This window comes from Lissotriton vulgaris, chromosome 8 (genome assembly GCF_964263255.1).
Source record: "Lissotriton vulgaris chromosome 8, aLisVul1.2, whole genome shotgun sequence".
NCBI lineage: Eukaryota > Metazoa > Chordata > Amphibia > Caudata > Salamandridae > Lissotriton > Lissotriton vulgaris.
The window spans coordinates 1,302,881,476-1,302,898,389 of NC_141696.1; the positions used below are offsets into that span (position 1 = coordinate 1,302,881,476).

At 45.1% G+C, this 16,914-nt stretch overlaps 1 protein-coding gene across 2 annotated transcripts in view; it reads left to right on the forward strand.

Annotated features, from left to right (window-relative positions):
• The window catches only part of C8H11orf65 (chromosome 8 C11orf65 homolog), a 262,871-nt gene that overhangs the window by 82,592 nt on the left and 163,365 nt on the right, over positions 1-16,914 (forward strand). For both annotated transcript variants that reach the window (XM_086933476.1, XM_086933477.1), the window contains exon 5: positions 11,327-11,460. In XM_086933476.1, coding sequence (XP_086789602.1) covers positions 11,327-11,460 — 134 coding nt within the window. The remainder of the gene's footprint in view (positions 1-11,326; positions 11,461-16,914) is intronic.

A 16,914-nucleotide genomic window follows, 5' to 3' on the forward strand; every position in this document is an offset into this window, starting at 1 on the left:
GAATCACTCCACGTTCTTCTCTATCTGATAGCAGACATGTCATATGGGTGTAACCTACTGTGCGTGCACGAGTTGAATTCCAAAGTAACAGGCGGTAACTAAAGCAAAGCCGCTGAGAGATAGCAGGCTTTGCACCTTATGTACTTATAGATTTACATATAGATGCATTCCACTGACGTAAAAGTAGATTCCTGTCTGAATCTCGTATTTTTGTGCCAGAGCTATGTTTGGGTAGATGACATTTGTACTGCGATTATTAAACATCAGCAAAAATGTATTTTGGAACAGCACTAAAATGTGGCCAAGATACTAACCTGCAAGTAATTACATTTGTATTCCGTTGTATGGTATTAAATAGCTTATGCACTCCCTTGGAACACTTTAAATTAACCCTGTCAAGTTCGGACAGGCCACATTTTTCACATCTGGACAGAACAGTACTCTCAAGTTCTGTACGTAAAAAGAATGTAGAAATAAATATTTATTTGGTAAAGGAGGGGAGCCTGAATGATCTGCGCTACGAAGACCAACACTTTTTTGTCTTATAGGCAGGTCAGGTCATGTCATGGGGACAAAGTCAGGAACCAAAAACTGACTCGACCTTACCTTTTCAGTTCAATCTCAGGAGAAGCTGTGGGTGATGAAAAAGGCAAGACATTAAACAAAAGCAAAAGAGTTCTGAACTAAAACCAATCAAGTGGAGGGTAAAAAGAAAATATTCTAAAGAAGAACGTCAAACATTTTCGTTTGCTGACCTTCGGTAGTCACTACCACAGCAATACGGGCATAGCATATTTCCACGAGGGTTGCCACTTAGGCAACACTATGACAGGTTAATGTGTATTTTTCTAGAATAGCAAGTAAAAACAAGACGTCAGCGTTTAGTTGCGTCGGCCGCGAAATGGATCCAAAAAAACCAAGCTGGAGGCAGCTCGGGCGCAGCACGTCTTCCGGAGACGTGCGCGTTCACAGAGCACAATCGGCTCGAGCACAGGCCAATAGCCGCTCGTGCACAGCTCTGTACTCCCTTGGCTGTGAGCACGGTGACTATAATACTCGCTGCGGCAGCGCTTCGCGCTGCTAACGGCAGCGAGCCCTAAAAAGGAGGAAACTAGTAAGGATGGAAAAAGTGTTGAACTTAGAACTTAACTCTGCAGTCAAAGGGGGTACAGTAAGTTTTCTTCTGAGAAATTAAGGGGATTTTTAGCTCTCAAGAGGATTGTTCCCACCGGTTGTTCTCAACTTTAATTATCACCTAGGAGGGCTAAGCACATTCTCAGTACTGTTCTGTATAGTATAGTTATGTCCTCCGTGGCTTGACCCTACGTTCCCTCAATTTGGCTATGGTTGATTAGTTTGGCATATTTGCTTCCCCGTTCCCTTCTTCTTCACTAGATGTCTGTGATGGGCATTCCTAACCTGTTAGCAGTTCCTTCCATTGGTCAGCTATGAGGCGGTGCCTTAGTCCCCTTGCCTCTTCTCTCATCAAGGCCCTACTATCAGCCCCAGCCCAATTAGTTACATCTCTTTTCCAGGTGTCTATTCTTGGTCCTGTACTGGGTTTCCAGGACATTGCTATCCACCTTTTTGCTAAGGCCATAGCCAGATCTATAAATCTATTCCCGAATTTCCGTTTTTGTGTGCGGGCAAGAGTCCTAATAAATATACCACTATGGAGGTATTCAGCTTTTGCCCTAATGTAAAAAAGTGTTTATCTTTAATTTTACTTCATCCGATAACAGGCGCAGTTTGGTACAGGCCCAAACCATGTGTATTAAGTCTTCATCTTCATGGTTACATCTCAGGCATTTACGTGTGTCCCATCTGTATGTAATGTTGAAACGGTGAAGGGTCATGTGTATAAAATTAAACTGTGTCAATCAATCATAGCATTTGTAGAGCGCGCTACATACCTGTGAGGGTCTCAAGGCGCTAAGGGGGGGAAAGCTGCTACTATTCGAAGAGCTAGGTCTTGAGGAGTCTTCTGAAGGTCAGTAGGTCTTGAGTCTGCTTTAGGTGGATGGGGAGGGTGTTCCATGTCTTGGCGGCGAGGTGGGAGAATGATCTTCCGCCGGTGTGTATTTCATTCTAGTGTTGCGAGATATCTTCTTGGAGAAGGCCAATACTTTGCCCCATTTCCGGTAAGTAAGTTCTCTGTTTAGGACTTGTTCCCATCTGTCTCTGAGCCTACTCAGTGGTGTAAGAGATGACTCTGAGCCTACTCAGTGGTGTAAGAGATGCCTCTATCAGGGCTGCATGAAACCATTTTACCTGGTGGCCACCTGTACCCAACGTAAGCAGTGCATGCAATACTGTGCTTCTCTGACTCTTCCTGACCTCTCTCCCATAATGTCCCAAAAGTGCGAACCAGTGCCTCATACTGCAGGAAGTTTCCTGATGGGAGACCATGGTTTTCCATTAATTCCTCAAGAGGAATAACTTCACTCTCTTGGTAGCAGTACCCCACCGCCTCTAACCCAGTTTCAGTCCATGCTAGCAATCGATCAGCCGTAAATAGCGATCAAGGGTCTCCATGGGGCAAACCGACTAGTGGAATCACTGGGGTATAGTGGGGTGTTGCAGTCAGTTTAGACATGCATTGTTTCCAGCATTGTAGAGCTGTGGGCTGTAGGAGTGACCTGTAGGGGGTCAACACTGTGGGGTCAATCACTTTAGCTAGTATTAGGGTGGGGCGAGTATTAGGCTCAGCTAAGTATGTTCCCTCGGGGTTTACTCCCTCTAGCCATTGCACTAGCCGTTGCAACTGCAAGGCCAGCTGGTAAAATTCAAAGTTCGGTATCCCCAGCCCCCCTTCCATTACAGGGCGATGCAGTGTTTTCAATGAGACCCTCCATTGCACATCGCCCCAGATAAGGTCTTGCATTAGAGAATCCAGTTGTCTGAACCCGCCCACTGGCATCATAGTTGGGAAATTAACAAAGAAGTATAATACGTGGGGTAGGATGACAATTTTAGTCAGTGAAATCCTGGCAAGGATGGGGAGTCATACAGAGCTCCAAAAAGCTACAGAGGACCCGAGTGATCAACGGGCTTTGTCAAGGTTAACTCCTCTTAGATCCTCTAGGGAGTGAAATACCTGGATTCCCAAGTATTTAAATGTAGTCTGCGCCCAGTTAAGGTCCACGGGTAACTCCGGGTGTCTGGGTAATGCCCCTGCCACAGGAAACAAGTATGTTTTACTCTTGTTAACCCGTAGCCCCGACATGTGTGAAAATCGTCCCATAATTTCCATGGCTGTATCCGGGCCGGCCACTGCGTCTTTCAAATATATCAGGAGATCATCAGCATAAAGGGAAATGATATACTTGCGCCTGTCTATAGTTAGTCACATACCATTCCCTCACTGCCAAAAAAACGCAGCTAATGGCTCGATTGGCAAAGCAAGTAGCAGGTGTGACAGGGGACATCCCTGTCGGGTGCCGCAGGAGATGTCATGTTGAGCGGAGACTGTTTTACCTGTCTTAACGCTCGCTGTGGGGCAGGTGTACAGGATTCGCACCCACCTATTCCATCCCTCCACAAGTCCCATATGCAACTTGCTCTCGAATAAGTAATTCCAGCTTACTGTACCAAAGGCCTTTTCTGGGTATATTGATAAAATAGCCGCTTGTGTGAATGAGCTCGCCACTCGGTGGTACAAAACAGAAAGGAGTCAACGTAAATTAAAGGAGGTGTTCTGTGTTGGGATGAGGCCTGTTTTGATCTCTGTGTATAAGGGTTTGCATAAAAGGAAGCAACCGAAGTGCCAAAACCTCACCAAGGATCTTAAACTGCATGTTAAGCATGGACAGGAGTCTATAATCCACTACACGAGCTCCTGAAACTGTCGTTGTAGGAAGTGGGATCATTAGTGCGTTTCGGGTTGAGTGAGGGAGTCTTCCGAGTCTCAAAGATTCAGCATAGAGAGATACCAGACGGGGTGCCAGATTAGGGGCATAAACTGTATAAAAAAAACGGGGAGGCCGTCTGGACCCTGTGTTTTACCAGGGGCCATGGCGGTGAGGACCTGACAAATCTCTTGTAATGTCACTGGGTCTCCCAGTGTCACCTGAGCTTGTCTGTCTAATCTTACAGGCTGTAGGGGAGTTAAGAAGTCTCTGATTTCTTCATGCCTAATTGGTGAAGGTGCCCTATATAGAACCTTGTAATATTCCCGGAATAGGGTATTTATTGCTTCCGGCTCGTGTACGGGCGTGTCTGCAACTGAGCGAATATGTGTGATCGGGGTCCCTAGCGATTCTGGCTTGAGCAGCCATGCAAGGAGACAGCCTGCCTTCCCCTCTTCTTTCTGCACTTTAGTGCAGTGGCCCTTATAGTTGTGGCATCGTAACCGTTCCAGGGTCTCGTTGTATTGTATTTTCAGTGTCTGCAAGTGTGTCTGGGCGGTAGCGTCAATACCCTGGAGATTATCTAGTTTGCGTACTTGCCCTTCCAGTTTGTCCAGCTCCTTATAGAGTTTCCTCTGCACCCGACCGACTGCCCCATACAGTGAACCCTGACTACCACCTTAAATGCCTCCCATTCCATAGATAGCATGAAAGCTGTGTGAGTATTGGTGGTGAAAATATGTTGATACAGGTGCCCAGGGATTCCTTAAAGGGGACATCTTCCAAAATTGCGGGGTTGAGCTTCCATAAGTGTATCCGGGGCGTGTCCCTGAGGGCTGATGAATCATGAGCAGTGGTCTGTGATCTGAAAATGTGCACCCCAAATATTCAGTGTAAGGGGGAAAAAAAGGAATATTCCTTATCTGTTTCATGTTGTACCCTCCAGATATCTTCTAGTTCCCAGTGTTTCTTCCAATCTCGGAACTTTACCGCTGTGCAGTGTGTCTGGGCTCCTGGGAGAGGCGGATGTGAGCAATCTAATGGCGTATCAGCTATGCAAATAGAAGTCTCCTCCCAGCACCAAGGCTCCCGTTGTGAGATCTGCTAATCGGGCCGTGCAAGAAGGTTATTTGATTTTGGTTGGGGGCATACACACTGCCAATGGTATAATCTTGACCATATAGTTTCCCAGTAATCAACACGTATCTGCCTCTTTGTCTATCAGGGTATTTGTCACTTCTAAAGGTACCCCTGATCTTACCCAGATTGGCACCCTTTTGCATAGGCCAAGTAGCTGGTCACAACGATGTGTCCTCTCCATCTCTTACGCAGTTTCTCTATCTCCCCCTGCAAAAGATGTGTTTCCTGGAACAGGGCAATCTGTATGCCCGCCGTCTCAAATTCTTGTATATATTATACCTCTTATTCATTGAGCCCAACCCTTTAATGTTCCATGTAATAAACGTAAGTGTTTGAGGCGTTGGTGTCATATTTAGCGGTATTGTTCAAAGTTACCCCTCAAGAGACCCTCCCAAACAATGTACGTTTTCCCCCTTTCCTGCAGAGGATACTAAATGATCTGTAAAACCAATTTTCGGAAACTCAAACCCAGAGCAGTCCAGCAACGCTCAGCAGCCCAAACAATAGCCAAACTATCAAAATCCGAAACAGACCAATCTGGGATTTGGTCCATCCAGAGGGTGTGACCAGTGTTGCAGAAGTTCATTCTCGTGCTGTGGTCCCATCTGCCCGATACGTGGTCCAGCCGGGGTCAGTCCAGGCAGCCCAGCGAAGTACAGACCAGCCCAGAGGGACCCCAACATCATATTTCAATGCGCTATTTTAAATAATATCATCTGCTGGCCTTGGAGTTATAGTTGGCAAGACTGTACTGCTTCCCTTATACGTTTCTGAGTTCGACCCCCAGGTCACCTCAATGAGCAGAAACCAGCCTCCGAAAGGGTGCCTGTCTCCTGCATGATCTCGGCCACTTCCTTAAGGGCCGTAGCTCTCTTCTTATCAGTCTGGGATGGGTTTGGCTTCCCCGGGGGACCTCGCCAGTGACATCTTCAGGACCTCTTCCTGGACCCTCTCTCCCGATGTGTAACTGGCATTCCCTGGCCTACTAGAGGTTCCTTAGTTTGATAGCTTTCGAATCATTCCCACGCCATCTTGGGATCCTTGCAGAAGTGTGTTTTTCCTTTTGGCATTATGCAGAGGCTTGCTGGGAACATTAGAGAGTATTGTAGGCCTTCATCTCTCAGGGCCCTCTTCACTTCCAGGAAGGAGGCTCGCTTCCTCTGAACTTATAAAGTATAGTTAGGAAATATGGAGACTTTACAGTTTTCCATTGTGAAGGGACCATCTGATCGTGCCTTACGCAGTAGCACGTTTCGGTCTTTGTAATTTAGGAGCCTGCCTGCAACCAGGCTAGGTGGGCGACCCAATGCGGTTGGGCTGGCTGGGACCCGGTGGGCCCTTTCGAGTGTGTAGAAGGAGGATAAGCCCTCCGGTGCGACCACTGTGCTGAGTCAAGGTTCAAGGTAAGGAATCATGGCCCTGCCCACCACTAATTTAGACAAACCCACCACCCGAATGTTGTTTCTCCTGTTAGGACCCTCAGCATCCTCAGCTGTGCATTCCAGTGTACCAACTCTGTCGGAGAGATCCTCTACTTGAAGTGTCAGCGCCTGTTGTGCAGGGTTCAGTTCAGCTATTGTGGACACTGCTGTTTTAACTCTTTCTGATCATTTGTGGTACTCTGCTCAAGAAGCTCCAGTCCTACTGACACAGTACTAATGTCCTGGTGCAATGTGGCTTTAGTATCCGCTATGGCCTCTAGGATTTTACCCAATTGTTGCTGCACTGGGTCATCTGCAACCGAGGTGCTCAAAGCTCTTTGAGTGCGCTCCTGGGGGTCTTCCTCGTGGTCCTGGGGCACCCCCATTGATTTTGCTCTGGACTTGCCCATTCCCTCACTTGATTCTGCTCCAGCGCTTGTCCCCACCTTTATCGCATCTCTGTGGCGTTTCTCGCTGTGATTCCCACGTAGCTAGGGAGGTCCCCCGCTGACTAGGGTTGTGACCCCCTTCTCATGTGCATCTTCTTTGCTCCCCGGGTCTTCACCCTGGCAAGGGTTTAGGTGGCATTTCAGCCGCTATGGTGCTCTCCTCAGACACTCCAAGGCCTACCCACAGGTCTATCACACTGCTCCATCTTTAACAGGTCACCACCAGTTGAAAGAGAATGGGGGGATTCCTGCTAGGCCTACAAGCACGTCTGATGCCCACTCCACTCCCAATCGATTCAGCCACAACCAGGTAGGTGCTACCAGGTACAGGATATCGGGGTCATCTCTGTCGTCTTCAGGGCCAGGGCAGATCCCGCTCCCCAGTGGTGCTCACCACAGTATCGCATTTCTGCTGTCTGATCTTCTGGCCTTTAAGGTCCACTCTGCTGCACACGGTCTGGGGCCTCCACAGTGTATTTCATGGCTGCCGCCCTTCCCCACTTCAGTTGCAAGGGGGCTCCCCTGAGGACCCCACAGGGTCATGACGCAGCCCCCACTCTCACGAGGCTACAAAACTTGTATTCAGAGGTGGGTCACCAATGAGGTCCCAGGAGAGCCCCGGCCCAGCGCCACAAGGCAGTCTAGGACCGCCCGACTCCTCTGATGCCAGGCGTGCGGTGCCACAATTTCTAAGAAGCGAGGTCAGGCCTCCACTCCTGTGATCACTGGGCTGGCCGCTCTCTCCACTCCGGGCGGTCAGCCCCAGCCCCCGGCAGTATCACCAAAGACGCGGGGTGCTCCCGCCACCAAGCAGGGACCGTTCATAACTCTGGAGTGGTTGGATAATTATCAGGCTGATGCAGAGCAACGAGCTGATGCATCTGCCATTGCTGGCTTTGCTGGCTGTCAAGCCATGCCCCGTCCCTACATACTGATTTCCTGTGATCCCTGGCATAGTTCTGTTCCAAACAGAATCCCTGCAACAAGGCAAAATTGAGAGGTAATCAATGCCTCTCTCCAGTCATCGTTCTCTAGTAGTCTCAGATCACGTTCAGTTTGGCCAGTGGCAGTCTGAATCCCCTCTCAGCTCTTCTGTCCAGCAATTCCACAGGGGATGGGTTGCGGGAGGACACAATTCTTCCCTCTCTGGATCCAGCTGAGGACCTCACTCCTGTGGACCCTCCTCTTCTCTGGGGCTGTGGCTAAGAGGTTCACTCCCTCCATCTCCTCTCCCACTTATTCCTCATACTCCTCTTGCTCCTGTGTTGTAGATTGTAGCAGGTGAGCCTCTTTCCAAGCCCTGAGGGCTATCTTGGGTTCCTTTTTCTTAGAGCTCTGTCACCTGCAGTCCTTCTCCCTGCTCAGCTCCACCAGTGGTAAAATTCAATGTAGCTCAGGACTGACTTTGCAAACAAGTATCACAGCTGCACAAGTAGGAGGAAGGAATTGAATTTGGAAACAATATGGCCTAGCAAGGAAACCATAAAAATAAATCAATTCTGATGTCAGATTATTATAAGGGATTTTTATTTTCCCCACAAATAACTGACACAAACACAGGTAGTTCATGTTCCCTTTCTGGGACTCCTGGCCATGACTGAGACGTGAATATATGATGTGTGAAAGATTCTTTGAGTGTGTATGAGACTCACTGTTTTGAGAAGCCTGGGAAGCCGGGTAAGTAAATCCCTGAAAGACTAGCAGGAGGAAGGAACTACAACTCTCATGTTCCCTACAGTTCTGCTAGCAGTAGCGACCTTGATCCTGAATGAAACCTGGATATTAAAAGAGTGTGTGTGGTTACAAGACACATCAGTTTGTGGAAGCCAGTGAAGTCGGGAAGAAGACCCTTAGTAAGACAGAAAGAAATCAAACCTCTCAAAAGTTCTTGGGAATTCGTGAATTTAGCTGACCCGCACTGCGGAACACGATACCAGCAGTAGATCAAACAAAGATTAAGTCAAGAAGGTATTCTTCATCAACAATCACTCTAAATTCTTCTTTCACATGCGTGAACTGTGGGTAAAAAAATTTCCCTTGCTCTGTAAACAACTCTGCAGGTTCCTGACTAGGAGTCTAATGAACTAAACTGCATCCAGCCAAAAGAATAGCATTTTGTGATCTACACTGACTCAATTGTTTGTAGGCTTCAAGATTATTCATTGAAAATAAGGATTGCATACCTAAGTAAGCATAATTAACAGTGATACATGCAGTAAAGGTAACTGCCTAGGTTATCACAATAGAATATAGCATCCATGTCACAAACTAAATTTCCTACTATAATGATTGTCCCCTTTTCAGTCCTGAAGATGAAGGTTTAAGTGCCTTCCCATCTTTTAATCAGCTATGCTGCCCTGAATGATACAGGGTGGAGTTGGGTATGTAATGCTTCTCTGTTTTCTAATCTGGCTTATTTTAATGAATCAGTGTGCAAGACCGACTTGTCATTCCATTTCAAATTCCTAGCCCTGAGAAAAAGAATGGAGAAAAAGAACCAACAATATGTGTTTTGCCACAAATAGGTTTTCTAGTTACAATACATCTGTTATCATGAACAGCTCAAAATGCATTCTGTGTACTGGCATCCTTCATATATGGGATAAAGTACCCCTTTTGTACATACAAGAATATTGCAACTCACAGAGGAGTTCTGTGACCATGTAGAGGAACCAGGCAGAAAGCCAGATTTCTCTAAACGGTCATGGTATACCACAGTGACCTGCAATCTGCTTTTTACATTTGGCAGAGGGTATTTATTCTAATACATGGCCACACCATCATTCTACCCACCGAAGTAGAGGGTCCACAGAAGGTTGAGAGGTGTTGGCGTATAGGAGTAGGTTTGGAGAAGCTTGCCTCTGTATTGGCAAAAGGCCTGTTAGATAAATACTACTGGTGGCCAAGTACAAAGAAGGTACCTACTTGAAACTCAACTCCCCAACCCTCAGGGACCATTGATTTTTCATTCAGAAAATAAGAATTTGAAGTAGCTGTATATATATATATTTAATTTAAATTTGTTGACCTCACCTTTTATATGTTTCTTCTTGTGGACAATTATTCTATGTGATAATGTTTTCTTTTGAGTTAAGTAATTGTGTTTCTTTTCTTATGTACGTGCTGCGTCAAATGGATATATGTATATTTTATAAAAACCAAATGCATGAATTCTTAATATAGAGTGAGATTATTGTTTATGGCCCATCATTTGTGATTCATTCAGACATCCACTCTGGAATAATTGAAGGAGGGTAAATGAAGTGTATTTTTAACTGAAATAATAAAAGTTTAAATAAGTAATTTGTTGCATACTCTAGGATTTGATATGAGGTATATAACAAATTGGGTTAATCTACGGTTGCTGGAGGTACATAATGTTTTGAGTCTTTACATAACCCCAGAATCCTTACCTTGATCATATCCGGTTTTGTGACAAAATTTTCTAAAAGTGGCATTTTTTGGAAAGTAACTTAAAATTCCAATTTACCAGTAAAGGGGATTTTATATTACAATTAATGTGAGAGTAAACAGCATTTCCCTGTCTGGTCCCAAACTGAAGTTATCATTTACTAAGTGTAACAAGGTAACCCAGTGTTAGTCTATGGGAGAGCTAGCCTTATAACAGTGAAAAGCAATGTTAAGAGTTTCTCATTGTCAGGACACGTAAAACATAAACCCACATGCCCAAACTTTTTAAATACCATAAACCCTACCCCATTGGCCTTTAAGGCCTACTTTAGGGGTGACTTGCAAGTATTAAAAAAGAAGGTTTAGACCTTGCACAAGGTTTATCTTGCCAGATCGAAATGACTGTTTAAAACTGCACTCAAGGCAAAAATCTGGGTTGACCGAGGTCCAACAGATGACCACAAACCTTAGATTTGCTAAGAGTATAAACCATAGGTTAGAAATGTTTATATAGTCATTGATGCTATGGTATATGTTTTTTTGATGTTCAATTCAGAAAAACTGAAAATAAAGATATTAAAAATATATCAAACAGTTTCTTTTCATCGGAAATATATTAAGCACATCCATGCATGATTTGTATTTCACTGGAGATGCTTCATTTCTTTTGGCTAGTAGGTGGAATTGTTAACAGTAAAATTTTTTCCATATAGCTCACCCTTTATAATCATTGTGTATGTGTTTCGGTATTTTATTTTTGGGATTGTTATTTGTATTACTAGCTATGCGTTTAGATATTTATATTTATTGATAATGTATTTAGGTATTATGGCTTTATTACAATGAAATCCAACCAGCTAGCCAATATAGAAATCATCAGGTTTCTATGTTATATTTTGAGTAGTAATTACTTTTAATGCATGAGTTTTGTGCAGAAGCCTTGGCTGACTTTATACATTTATGATTGCTTTGGATGTGTGTGAGAACTTGATGTGGTGTGCATGTAATATTTGGAGGCTTGTAGAACTCATTTTAAAGCCATGATATTTCTCGTTAGCCGTTGAACAACCTAGAAAACTTCACTTTTGATGACACCAATAAGAAAATGGAATTTCACTACTCCAAACTGAAGAGACGACAAGAAGTTGAAAAAAGAAACAAACGAATGAAAATTCAATGGATGAAGAAAATGTGGGTTTATTCTATTTCCAAAGTGTAGTTGTGAGTATGATTTTGTGAAATATTTAAGTGATATGACCAAACTTGCTGGCAGCTTATAATTGTATTTGCATGCGTCCGTCCACTGAAAAAACACAGTTCTCTTTACCCAAGCCTTCATCTCCACCAATGAGGATTGCTGAATAAGTCTTTGAGGATGACTGGTTGGGTTTTGAGACCTGTTATAAGTTCATTCAATGAATTCTATCTTTGAAATGCATGCATGCTTTCTGACATTGTGAACAATGTTTACAAAATTTACAAATGAAGCAGATTTCATAAAACTGCAAAAGTCATCAAACGTATCACACGCTGTTGCTGTTGTTTATTGATGGAAGAGCAGTAGCGGCTGCTACCGGATTCGGGTGGTGAGGCGGGGGAGGGTTGGGGTTAGCGGAGGGGAAGATGAGGCACAACGAAGAAGAAGAAAAAAACACGACCTGAAACGACTGGCTGCCGCCTCTCCTCCGTTCTCTGTTCTTCGTCCTCTTCCTTCTTCCTGCAGTTCCGACCAGCAGCAGAATGCACCCAGCTCCCGGGTTCCCCTGAGCATTGTGATTAATCTGAGGGCTGTGTATCAGCGCTCAGATGGGGAATGGAAGGCTTTGAATGTTCCTCACCAAGCTGGTGGGGAAGATGCAAAGTGCGCATGACTGGCCGGCAAAGAGGGCCGGTCAAGCAGTCATGCCCACTTAAGGAGTGCAGAGCACTTCTCTCCCCCTGCTGTGCCCGGCCCGCCCGAGAGCCACTGACTGCCAAGGAAATCTAAAATGATAATAATGATAGTTATTATCATTTTAGTTTTCCTTTTGTTCATTTTTATTAGAACCTGTAGTTGGTGATGGTGTTTATGGATAGAAAGAGAACAGAGAAAAATTACCAAAAATATGTGTTTTGCCATAAATAGGTTTTCCTAGTAACAATAAATCTGTGATCATGAACAGCCCAAAGAGCAGATCAAAAGGCATTCTATAAAGTGGCATCTTTCAAGTATGGGATAACGTGGGGAACATCCTTTGCAACGCAACTTTTACCACGCAGTGCCTTTACGACGCAACTATTACAACGCATTGCGCTGGGGGGCGCTCTACGATAGGGAATAGATTTAATTTACTATCCAACACCTTCCCTAGTGTCCACGGGGACTGGAGTTGGAATAGTAAATTAAACTATTCACTATCCAGCACCCCAAAGCGCTATGCGTTGTAAAGGTTTGAGTTGTAATACTTGCGTTGTAAAAGCATGCATGGTAAAAGCATGCGTTGTAATGTCATACATCCGATAACGTACCCTCCACTGTACATTATAAGGATATTGCAAGTCACAGATGACTTCTGTGACCTGATAGAGGAACAAGACTGAAGGCCAGATTCCTTTAAAAAGTTACAGAACACCACAGTGACCTGCCGTGTGTTCTTTACATTTGGCAGAGGGTATTTTATTTCTCCTAATACATGGTTACACCAGCATTGTACCCTCCAATCACTTAAATCCTTGGTGTTTTGTTCTATCAAATGAAAGAGATAGTGCAGTTGCAGACATGAAGAATAGAAGCAGAATCTGTGGTGCAAAATGAAACATACCCAAAAGTAATATATTGCTACAAGATATTAGAGCCAGTTTAACGGACGTCAGATTAAAAACTGCTGTTGCTCAGATGTATAGAAACATGCAGAGAAATTCTATCTTTCCTCTAATAACCCAAAGCATGCAAAAATAAACATGTTGCCTGAAGTGGATGCCAGAATGGCTCTCATCTTGGCCAAATATGTTCATGCCCTATAAAATGGATCGACCGCTTTTGGCACTTAAGTCAAGATAAGCTTCTAGACATAACAGGACCCCTTACAAAAAATCTTGATATGGCTAAAGAAGCAAAAGAGTGGGGGGAGGGGTTCCAAATCTCCCTGGAGATTGAGTGAGAGTGTTGACTTGTGCAGTCAAGTCCAATTTGATGGTGATGATTATTTCAAGGTTGCTGGGTGGGTGTTGGATGTGGGTCCTAGTTTGGCTGGCCACCAGTTGAAGTCACATGGTTAGGTGTGCTTGTCAAATCTCACTACATTCACTTTTAGCACCTTTCTTCTGAATTAAAGCCAGTTTTTATTGTTTAACCTTTAGCTGCAATGATGCTCCGTGATCTGCATTTCACCTTGGTTGCTGGTTCTGGTAGGCATTATGATGTCACAGCTTAACAGTAATAACTTATCACATTTGAGTGATTTCGTTATTACAAGTGACTAGAGATGTCATACTCAACTGTAACAATGAAATAAGGGAGGGGCTTTATACAGAGATGACAGACTCCCATGTATTAAAAAATAACTGTGTCCTCCCTTGGTTGCTAATATGAACTTTTGAAATTCTAAGTAGGTTCAATTGGGTTAATATCAGAATTCTGGATCATGGAAGTACACACAGTTATCCATTTACGTAGGTAGAAGGAGGTCCTAAAAGGGGAAGCCTGGTGAGCAAGACAGGCTCCCATATTACATAAAAATGCAATAGGTATGAATCAGAGGAATTTACCATCCATGCAAGGGAGCAAAGACTACTTACCACAGAGGAATGAATCTCCCATTATCCATCTGCATAGGAAGTACCATCATTGGATTTCCCATCATCCATGTGCATAGGAAGTGAAATTACTGGATTTTCCATAATCCATCTGCACAGAAAGTGACATCATTGGCTTCCCTAACCGTCTTTATAAGAAGAAGCCAAGCAAGAGGACTTAATTTCCCACCGCCACAGGTAGTAACACCACTGGATTTATCATCATCCATCTGCACTGGAAGTGACATCACTGGTTTCCTTACTATGGCACCCTGCGCTCATCCCTTCTCCCAGAACTTACTTAATGACAGCTGCAACATAGATGCACAGTGAACATGCTACTGGTGCACCAAAGGTGTGCCAAAAGCACGCCTGTCTGGGCCTGTCCACACCCGGACCACGCCCAGCGGAAGGAACCCAGGTGTCCTCCCCACCCACTGCTAGCCTACAGCGCTCCTCTCAGTTCACTCAACTCCAGCCCCCGCTCACCACACTACTGCCAGACCACAACACATAACACAATACAACACAAAAGAAGCATTCACATGCACCTCCTGAAAGTTCTCATGCATTCTTCCACACCTCAGGCTCACCACTCCTATGCCAACAGCACCCCACTCACTCACACAAATCAGCCACCCGCACATACCCTTCACACAACACACCATACTCTCATGCATGATCCTCAACACCTGCTTGCGCTCCAAACACGCTATGGAGATGTGTGAACTACTGCACAACCACTCTCCAGACCTACTCTTCCACACAGAAACATGTCTAAACCCAACATCTGCACTGGACATTGCTATAACCATCCTCTTCGGCTACAAGATTGCCAGGTAAGACGGTCAGCACAAGCCTGGAGGTGGAGTCGCCATCATATTCAAAGATACCATCAGCTCCACCACCTACACGGACACCCACAACAGCTACATGATATATTTAATTTTCACTAAACACATCACAGCGAACTTCTCCCTCAGTCGAACCCTTGTATACAAACTAACAGGACCTTGCACCAATTTCACCAGTGACATCATGGACTTTGTTGCATCCTTCATTGTCAATGCCAGAACTTTCATCCTTCTCGGACACTTTAACTTTCACCTAGAATACTGCAACAGCTCACACTCTGCAGCCCTTCTAAAAAACCATGCAAACCTTGGCCTCACCCAACATATTACAGAACCCACCCACACTGTCGAACACCTTTTGGATCCAATCTTCTCCTCAATCAGCAACATCACAGTTGACAAGCCAGCAACAATGACCTAAACAAACAACACCCGTGTCTAGTAAAGCATCCTCATCTTCCACCACCACAGGCCTACCACCACCTGAACCTTCGGTTGTAGCTAGAAAAGCATTACAGAATATGGCTAGGCTTTTGCCCTCTCTGTACACCGGCTGGCACACATCAGCAACTTGCCAAAAGCCAGAAAGAACCTTAGCAGCTGGATCACCACATGAGCTGACATCCTGGCTCACCTCGAGCACAATCCAATGGCGAGTCCCCAACCACAGGCCAGTTAGTAGACAGAGGAAACCTCAGGCTCACAAAACACCTCTGCAAGTAAATGGACCGCAAATGGAGAACAAGTCAAGACATCACCAGCAGATTTGGAACACCAAGTGCACAGCTCTTGCAGATAGCATCTATGCTGGCACAAACATCACCAACAAAATCTTCGCCATCGTCTGCAATTTCACTGCACCTTCTGCCGCCTTCAGCAACACCACCCCCTCACAAGACCTTTGCAACAAAATCTCTGAATCGTTCTGCAACAAAATCACCTCCATATACAGCATCTACGAACCTCAACTGAACCCCGTCACTGTCACAATTCAACTTCACGTCACAGACAAAGAACAAAGCCAGACCGTGTGGCTTGCCATCACCCCCATTGAAATCGCTGCTACCAAGATTACCATCCACTCTGGGGGCTCCATTTGAACCTTGCCCTCACCCCATGCATTCAGCAAATGACTACTACATATCAGTGAAGAACTAACCCACATTCTCAATGCCTCAATCGACTGACCGACATTCCTAGACAATTGGAAACATGCCACCAGCATACTCCTGTTCAAGAAACCATTCCACTAATTACCAATTTGCCTCCTCCCGTACCTTGCAATGGTCTTAGAGAAGCTAATCAGTTGATGCCTCACTGACCACATCAGCAACCACCAGCTTCTCGACATCACGTTGTACGAATTCAGGCCCAACTACACTATAGAAATAGCACTCATTGCTGACACAGACGACGGCTGTATGATTCTTGATAGAGGAGACACAGCAAGCCTCATTCTCTTTGACCTCTCTGCAGCATTGGACTTGGTCTCACACCCCATCCTCATGAGGCACCTGCACGAGATCAGCATCCAAGGACCCACTCTCCGCTGGATATAGAACACAAGCTGTCAGTTTATTACCGTACACCGCAGAAGCCTGCAAACTTATCTGCCTCAAGATTTATCACTCAGCCCCACCTTCTTCAACCCAAACATGAATCCTCTGGGGGAATTTCCTGTAGGTGTTGGGTTACCTGAGTAGGGGCGCCAAGGCTTGCCCTTCCCTAAGTCGGCATCCGAATCCCCTTGGGAATCATTGCCATCTACAGGATTTGGCAAGTAAGGGCGGGTGACTTCTGGAGATAACTCATCCATCGTATGGACCCCTGGATTGGAGGTCTTAAGCAATTCCTCTTCAAAGGAAGAAGTGGGATCCTAAAACTCCCTCTTGAGCTGTTTAAAAGATTCCAAGTCAACCTCCTGGATAACAAGCAAAGACAACTTTCTTCTTCACTGTAGATTTTGAATCAGACAAACGCTTGAACTCCTGTGAGAAATACAAAGACCTTTGATGCC